Genomic DNA, 9,456 nt, shown 5'->3' with positions numbered 1-9,456 from the left:
AGAAACGAGTAAATTTATTCCTAACTATGTAAGCATCACCTAGCATAATAACGTCCTATAGTTGAATATGAAATATGAGATAGAAACAATCTGCACTCTTAATTAAACTATGTTTTCATGCCTTCATAATTTACAACGAAAAGTATTTTAACACGTATAAAAAGAAAGATGATGCCTTTGTTAAGTAATATGAAAATCTACTCCAGTTTTTTGTTCTAAGTATATATTTATAATTAGCTATTTGCTATTCTATAATAAATTACCCCTGAAGATGGAGTACATACATAAACAACATAATGAAGACTAAGTGCGAAAGGTCCAAAATTCAAAAACGCTTTCTATAAACATGAACATATTATGGCATTGGGACAGAGAAAATTTATTTATTTACTTAGCTCTATAAACTCTCCATTTATTAGAACTGAAGCAGCATTGGAATCAATTGTTATTTTCTCGAAACTTTTATTCACACCTCTTTGTTTGATCAATTTTCCATTACTATTGAACAGAAACCGGTCTTTCGGTAGCACAATTTTAACACTTTAAAGAATGATTAGTCACAGTACCCTATCAAGTTATAGAAATTAATACTACTTACAGTATGATAAATCTGCAGTTTCATAAGGTAGAATTTTACCGTTAGAATATCTCATAAGTTCTTAATTTAGACAACACAAATTTAGCTACAATCCAAACAACTTAAAAAGATTGTACCAAATCATTTTTTACTCTTATTGATAACTTCGATTGCTCCCGGTATCTCAAGTTTCTATTTGAAAGATTTGAATAGCAAATTTTTTAACTTTATCTAGTTGCACAAGATCTCAAAGCAATCTCGACGAAGGGCATGAAACTAAATAAATTATCTCAAGATTGGTTCCGCAAATCAATAAATCATAAGATTGGCTACTTATGTGGAAAAGTGAAGAGACCTAAACTTAACAAATAATGATAATTAACGACAAAACATTGGGTATTTTTCACAGGATGAATGAGATGGCATCTGGTGTAAAGCTTTAATACACATTTTGCATCCAATGAGTCCTTCATACAAATTCCTAGTGCTCATAATTAATATTTCGTTAATTTTACATCCTTTTCATATATTTATATCTTCATGAGAATGAATAATATCAGCATTTTAATATACTGAAGTGCCACACAATAATTAACGATGAAGAGAAAGTATACTGTGATTGACGTCGTAAACTGTGTAGGTACTAGACTGTATAAAAGTTAAATATTAAGAGGAAACGTACCAAGATTAAAATTGTTAGGTATGGAAATGAACCAAACTACGCGTGTAAAGAACAAAATTTCTCAAATCATAACAAGAAGTATATTAAAATAAATAATTCATTGGTTAATGCTTGCATCTTTAATGGAAATTCTAAATAATTTTCTAATACTGTGCAGGCGTAAATAGATTTGTTTGTTTAGTCATATTTCTTCTTGTATCTTCTTTTTACATAACTTACGTTAAGTAGTGCTATATTAATGAAGTATTTTATGTATGTTATGGTTACTTTTATATGGTACTGATATGATATCGTACGTAAGAAGCAAGGAAGACTCTGTTTCCAGCCTACTGTAACATAAGCCTTATTTTTCCTTGAAATTAGTTCCATCTTAAATTATTCGTTTTACCCGCCTACTGTATAGCAATCAATGATGCTGACTGCTATAAACTGAAAACAATGATCATAATTATCAGTTCCTCTATTACTTTCTATCTAATTCTCAATTCACGACTATGAAAAGAATCCATATTGACCCTCAATCTCGTCATATTACATTGGTATTAATTATGCAATAATTGTTATTGAAGAAAAGTTCATATGATATCAATGGATTCATTTAAGAATAAGCCGTTCCCACTCAATCGACATCTAGTTTCCAATTCATTTAAACATTTTTGAAATTCGAATAGATTACTGTCGTCGCACGAGATTTCCCAAGTAAAATTAGCCAGTTTTAAATAGAATTGTGGTCAAAAAATTAGCGTAAAATATTCCTAGAAGATATTCCAACCTGATTATGCCATCAGCCAGATTTATTGTCACTTTGTTACTAGTTTGTGTATTTGATATCCAATCGTTTACACTTGCATTACAATGGCAGCAAAGGCAATCATCTATACTATATCTTAAAAATTACGAATATGCAGAATTTTCTGGGTATTCTAAAGTGGCGACCAATACTTCCGATATTAAAACTAATCTTGCATATCGCTTCCGAATTCAAGTTCATGCCTATAAAAAAACTTTCCCATTAGTTCTACGTAGTCAACCACTTCTTTATCATGATAATTTCATTCTTGACTTAGATCCAAATTCTGTTAAATTATTCGATCACCACCATCTTGTACAGGGATTTGTCGAATCTTATCCAACATCGGAGGCCTACGGTTACATTTATCCATCCGGTCAATTTCAAGGTGTATTTATCCACAACAAAATTAAATATTACATTGAATACAGTCTATTTTATATCAGGAATCTCATCGATCGTAATTCGTTTATTATCTACCGAGATGTTGATATTCAACATCGATCAAGGAAGGGACGTGGAGAAGCAGAAAGCGGACCATGGCTTTTCGATCCATTAGAGTCATTTTCTTCCTCAAATTTGTATAGTCATCTTCTGCGTAAGAAACAATTTTCGGAACAAACTAAAAAAGATACAAATAAAACGACCTGTTTAGCTCGTATTGAAATTGATCATCGTGTTGTCCAACGATATGGGGACCAATTTCATGCTTTGATTGGTGCTTCTGTGTTATTGCAAGGTGTTAACCTGATCTATCGACGCACAGATTTTAACGGCGATGGCAAAGCGGATGGAATTGGCTTTGCTGTACAAAGTTTTTCAGCTAAGAGAAATTTCAGTCGTTTAGATAATATAGATGATCCAAAATATTACTTCGGCAACTGGACAGCTCTTTATAATTACAGCTCGTACTGTATGGCGTTTCTACTAATCGATCATCAGTTTACTCTAAAAGTAACTGGAATAGCCAGTAGCGGTTATGAAGCAGATCAGGGTGTATGCACACGATATCATTATCAATACAATCACCTCCGATCTAGCTCTAATGTTGGTCTAATGTCTATCTCTCGTTATCGAAGCTCCTTAATCTACCCAATAAGACTGTTAATCATGGCTCATGAAATGGGCCACATATTTGGTGCGAATCATGATAATGCTAGCCATCGATGCTCTCCTGGAGGAAGTCATGGAGATTATTTAATGCATTCTACGGTTACAAGCGGAAAGCAAAGAAATAATCTATTATTCTCCCCGTGTAGTCGGCAATCAATTTATCACACCTTACTGAATAAAGCAAGAAGTCAGCAAAGTTGTTTTGTGGATCAGTACTACCCTGTATGTGGCAATGGAATAATCGATGAAGGTGAGGAATGCGACTGCGGTTACCAAAATCATTGTCAAGATCCTACATGCACTCCTGCATATTTAAGCTATTTGGATATACCAAACCAATTGGCAAATTTCGCTCACATACCATGTCGGAAAATTCCTAATTATGGAAGAATTAATTTTGTGTCACCAGCAGTGATTATGGGCATTACTCTGATTACTTGTCTCGCTATTGTAGTCGTTGCTTCCGTATTTTGGAACTACATTAAGCCTAGAAATCCATTCAGGTCCAATCGTTTCTATAGTGAAGTATCGTAATTTCGTTTACTTCTTAATAGGATTTTGGGTGTACTTCAATTGAGTTGCTTGAAATGATAACGCTGAAATTTTGTTTCCCAAATGCAATGGAGTATGACAATATGAATCAAAGCAGATATAATTAAAATTTGTTGTTAGCCTTGTGATAATGAGAATTACTTTATAGTGTGTACTTTAAACGGAAGTTATGAAATAAATTATTACCATGAAAAGCCAGGCCTATTGTCTTGATCTTTTAAGATAAATCGATCAATTATTTAAAACTGGGATGGTGAAATTTTGCATGCTATTAATATCTGTCTACCAATTAAAATTCAATGTTTCTATATATCCCCACGCATTGCGCTCACCAAGTCTTATTTAGTAAGCAATAACGATACCATAAAATATGAGCCTGCCACCACATTAGTGCAAAAATATACATCGTTACTATCGTAACTTTGCCGTACATTGTTTACGATATTTTCATTCATTTCTAATTTTAAATGTGCAAATATTCTAGCTTATTATTACCGCGATAATAATTGTAAGGAATTAAGAAAAATAAGTTCCAGGCTGATTAACTATACATAGTAGCGACTTATTATCCCGAATCTCAATAAGAAAGGATTGCTTTGTAATTGTAGAGATTGATTTAGCTGCAGTTTAAAAATTATTCGCAATAACAATTAAAATTTACTCTACCCGTAGATGGATATTTGTGATTTGAATTATTGATACTTAAATTTTAAGTTCCATTTTAAATTTTGAATAATATCTATAATTAATGCAATCGCTGAATTAAATGATCATCAGTGGTTAATCATTATTAAATCTCTATGTTGACTTCATAGCTCTCAGTATGCTATTTACTGATTGTATTTTTCTATAGATCTCAGCCTATAAATAAGCAAGCGATTAATGATATTTCAGTATTTACATTTTTATTTTTAATTGTCAGCTCCATATTTATCGCTATTTCACTCTCCTATTCTGCTATAAGATCGCGGTTCAGATATTCCTTCCTCAAATTCCCAAAATTAAACGGCTCGAAAATATGATATATTTATAGTAGCACTTCATAATATCATCAGTAAAAACAATGTTTGAAAATAAAAATTCTAATTAATAATGCTCAAACCTTGAAGCTATTTAATCGTTTGCAATAAGCGATGCTATCTACAATGAGTCCGATCATAAATTGAAATATTAACATTATAGCCTTGCCATTAGAGGCTGTTGAGAACGCCATTAAGGAACAATTACATAAAATTGCCATCAAAATTCCATACGATAGAAAATGAGTAGTTAAAAGTGATCAAAATCCTAGATTGAAAGACTATTTGGACACTCTGATTGACTAAATACACGTACAAGTTTTCGACCATAATTATCGTACGTCCATCTGAAAGAAAGGAATCCAATCCCAAACCGACAAAGGTGATAATATTTTGAGTTTAGAAAGCAAGGAAAGCATCATAAGTTCCATTGCTATTATTATCTGCAAAAATGAAGAGTAACTGGGCAAGAGATCAAATTTAGATATATGAATTAGTAATTATCTAATGTCTAGTAGTCCGACTGAAAGGCAGCAGAAATTAAACCAATTTAAGCCATGACAGGAATAACCACTTAGAAATAGCTTAATCGAAGAAGATACAATAAATAGATATTCTACATGAACTGTCAGTTCATAGCGTAAATTCAGCGGAATTACTCACGTTTTCATTAGTCTGTCTCAAAGGATTATGTCACGATTTATGTAATGTACTATCCAGTAATAAATAATTTACGCGTATGTTCTTGATCATCCATGTAGTTTCCATTATAGTTAATTCTTGTTTGAATTAATTACAAAATCTATAGGCTAATACTAAATATTTGTGTCATTTTATATGAGGCAATTAACTGGATATTTAAGATTCAGTACCTAGGTTTTTACTAATAGGATTACGGATTTAATTATGTTCATCAACTGAACCTGATGAAATATTAGATACACAGTTGATAGTTTTAACTAAATTAACCTTTACAGTAGACTATTCATGCACATAAATTACTTACTTAAAAACGACCATTGCCGCACTAGTAGTCATACTTACTTTAAATTCTGTCGCTTCAGGAAGATTGCGATTAATTACAACACCACAAGCGGTACAGCACACAAAATGATCCAAGTTATTTTTTCTTTTAATTGTAGCATCAACAATCTCGTTACGTTATTAAAGCAAATGGCCTTGCAGCTGGAAAAGGCATTGCTATTTGTTGTAGTCAAGAAGAAGCGGAAACAGCTATCATCGATATTTTAATAGTACGTATTACAGCTATCATTTTGCGGTAGATTTTATCTTTCAAGTTACTTGAACGAGCTCGAAACTATCAACGGTAATAGTGTCTTGACTATTCTTGTTCCATACAGAATAATAAATTTGGAGAGAAAAAGATTATTGAAGAATGCTTGCATGGAGATGAATCTCGGTAACGGGCTAGTCATTAATCAAGAAATATGCTGTGCTTTTCCCTTTCTGAAGGATTTACGGCTCATCCGATCGTAGATTGCAATAAAGGCTAAATATATGCGCACGATTTTTATTAGGTTCTAGCTTTCTGCGATGGGGTTAATGTCAGCATAATGCCACACATCCACGATTATAAGAGACTATACGATCGCGATTTAGGTCCAATTACAGGAGGAATGAGGGTATTTGCTCCATATACTAAGGTTAGTATTCATAGATGAATTTTGCAAAGATAGCTCTACACTTGAAAGTTGTAATATTAACATGAATTTCTATAATTATGCTAAAATGCAACCAGAATAAGCCCATTATCCTGTAAGCAAGCCATTAATAAAGCCTTCTAATTTTTGTAACATGCCGATATTAGATTTCAGATGACGATGACAGATGTATCCGGGAAGAAATTATATTCAAAATCATTTCAAAAATGAAAAGCCTTGGTCATCCATATGACGGGATCTTGTATGTAGACATAATGCTTACAAATGATGGTCCGAAAGTATTAGAGTTCAATTGTAGATTGGGTAATCCTGAAGCGCAGGTAAAACTCCAAGAAATAGCAGTACATGCCTAATGGCTGATTGATTGCCTGGTAGGACCATTTGGGTTTCATTTCAATAGTATTAGCAAATAAATTGTATTCAGCTATTCTTTCATAAACTAGAAATACTAAGAATAGGCGTTAGTATGAAGAGCGCTGTCATGTTGCTTTAGGTTTTACTACCCTTACTGAAAAGCGACTTGTTCAATATTCTGGAAGATTGCATCAAGCAAAACTTGAATCGTATCGTTGAATGGCATCCGGATTATGTCGTAGGAGTAGTACTAGCGAGTAGAGGTTACCCTAGACCATACCAGACTGATGTTGAAATTTATAGTATTAATAAAGCTGCTACATTTATTGGTATACAAATATTCCACGCTGAAACTGCATTAACAGGTAAAAATTGAAATTTACGTAATATCTGCATAGTATCCTAGTATCGTAGTATTAAATACCTATAAATCAATCTCCTGACTTGAATATTCTGATTAAAAACGAGATAATGGTTGACATAAACGACTAATAGCAGATCTTATCGTGATCGTGTGAGCTTCAAATCATTTATGGTAACTTGCTACAAATGATTGTGCATCGGAAATACTTTAAGAGCTAGCTTTAATCTTGCCAGGTACGATTATGTTACTACTGTTCAAAAATTTTTATTTACGCGTATAATTCAATTTTGCCACATACTGTAGCATCGAAATTTGAAGGAATTTCAAAGTCCCACTAAATTTATGTTACTAAACATTCTAGATTTTGAAGTTATTATGCTAGCGATCACAGTATTGCTATAAGGTTTTATTTATCAATGCTTAGATGACATGGATCACCAAGTATTAACTAAAAAAGGAGGAGTTCTGACAGCGACCGCCAAAGCGTCGTCTCTTTCTAAAGCATCAATCATAGCTTATCGGACTATTGATTGCATTAACTTTGACGCCATTAAATCGTGTTGTTAAGATCAAGTGACCAAAGCACAGCTGGAAAGGGCGGCAAAATTAATGACATTTATCTGACGGATTGTTCTCTCGCTATTGAAATCACTCCAATAATATATAAATTAGAATTGCTAGTATTGCAAGATAGCTGGCAAGCAGTGAATAACATTTATACTACTAAAGACTGATTTTCTAACAATATAAAACAAGGAGCAAAGAAGACGTTAAGTTCAAACTAGCTTTGGACTATGATATTATTTCTCCTATTTATATAACTAGATTGATGTGATATTTATAAATGGCAGAAAATTCCAATCTTGAGATAGTATCAGCTTCGTCCGATCAAGTCGAATGGATCATTTCTATGGCTAGGAAAGAAGGATGGAATCCTGGTGATAATGATGCAATCGCATTTCAACAAGCTGATCCCAGTGGATATTTTATTGGCCTTATCAATGGTAAGCCGGTGTGTTGTGTAGCTGGAATAAAATTTAATCATATTGCTATTATTGGATACTATGTTGTTGTCAAAGAACATCGTGGTCAAGGTCATGGCATGAGAATATTTCAACTTTCAGTGAACTACTTGAATGGATATAATGTTCGAGTCGATGGACTACTAATTCATGCACCTAAATATCAGAATTCTGGTTTTAAAATAGCTCATGTCAATGTTCGATATACAAGAGCTGTGGATAATAGTACAATATCTTGTCCCTTCGTTTGTACAGCTAGTAGTTTACCATTCGATAAAATTCTGCAATACGATGCACGATTTTATGCAGATGAGAGAAAACACTTTTTAGCAGGAGGATCAATGCTGGAACAACAGATTGCTTAGCTTATATGGATAAAGATACAGTGAAAGGCTTCGAAGCAATTAGAAAAAGTGTTAATGGTTATCGTATAGGCCCACTTTACGCTGAAACACCAGAAATTGCAGAAATTTTGTTAAAGTCTCTTTGTCAACACAAAAGTGATTGTAGGATTACTCTCGACTTTCCAGAAACGAATAATCATGGAAAGGCATTAGTAGAAAAGTTAAAGCTAGTCTAAGTATTTAAATTTGGAACTTTATACACTGGCGAGGCTCCTATCGTCGATTTATTGAAAATTTATAGCTTTACATGCCACTAAAGATCCTCCTAATATACGAAAGTTGATTTGTCTAACAATCTACCTAATAGATGATAGCCTGATGGATAAATAATCGTATGGGTACACAAACTAATTTTAAAAATACCTACAGTAACAGTCAGTAGATCTATTTTATGAAAAATGCTGCTTGTACTTTAATGATAGAAATGTTTAACATGATCATATTTTGTCAAGGTATGGATAATGCGCGTATACAGCATTGTAAAGACATTGAAGGCTAAGGTTATTTATCGAGTTAGCAAAGATAAGAGTGACTAATAGCTTGTTTATCACCCAATTTGACTTGTACGATAATATAATATAAATAATGAGTTATTATACGGCTCCTTTTGCACAGTAATTTAAAATGGTTAATATTAATTATTCCAGATTTTACTCTATATTTAAAATGTAGTTATACTATAATAAAATTATTAGAACAGATCATCTTAATGTTTGATATTCTCTAATATTGTGCTCGTGGTCAAGATAAGATGTTTGATGTTTATAAGAATTTGTCACTTCATAACTATTTTCAGAAATATGTGTTTCTCGTCAATGATTTTGATGTACTCGTTAAGTCTGAGTAAATACTGCCGATTAGCTACTATATGCATATTGTATGGTTTGGAAAATGATT

The 9,456-nt window shown here is 32.7% G+C and overlaps 2 protein-coding genes across 2 annotated transcripts; both read left to right on the top strand.

Annotated features, from left to right (window-relative positions):
• Positions 1-2,037: 2,037 nt before the first annotated feature.
• Positions 2,038-7,700, top strand: TRIADDRAFT_62134 (uncharacterized protein; the record flags this gene model as incomplete). The annotated part of the gene is made up of 8 exons (XM_002118075.1): positions 2,038-3,665; positions 5,542-5,609; positions 5,798-5,829; positions 5,876-5,986; positions 6,272-6,397; positions 6,562-6,735; positions 6,909-7,134; positions 7,558-7,700. 8 exons carry the CDS (start codon positions 2,038-2,040, stop codon positions 7,698-7,700), a joined length of 2,508 nt encoding a protein of 835 aa, XP_002118111.1.
• A 277-nt stretch (positions 7,701-7,977) lies between these two features.
• TRIADDRAFT_62133 (uncharacterized protein) lies at positions 7,978-8,520 on the top strand (the record flags this gene model as incomplete). The annotated part of the gene is made up of 1 exon (XM_002118074.1): positions 7,978-8,520. The coding sequence occupies one exon, from the start codon at positions 7,978-7,980 to the stop codon at positions 8,518-8,520; it is 543 nt and encodes a 180-aa protein (XP_002118110.1).
• Positions 8,521-9,456: the final 936 nt, after the last annotated feature.

Source organism: Trichoplax adhaerens, genomic scaffold (genome assembly GCF_000150275.1).
Source record: "Trichoplax adhaerens TRIADscaffold_36 genomic scaffold, whole genome shotgun sequence".
In the NCBI taxonomy this organism is placed as follows: Eukaryota; Metazoa; Placozoa; class Uniplacotomia; order Trichoplacea; family Trichoplacidae; genus Trichoplax; species Trichoplax adhaerens.
The sequence above is the reverse complement of the archived record's forward strand: the minus strand, read 5'-3'. Positions and strand labels throughout refer to the sequence as shown.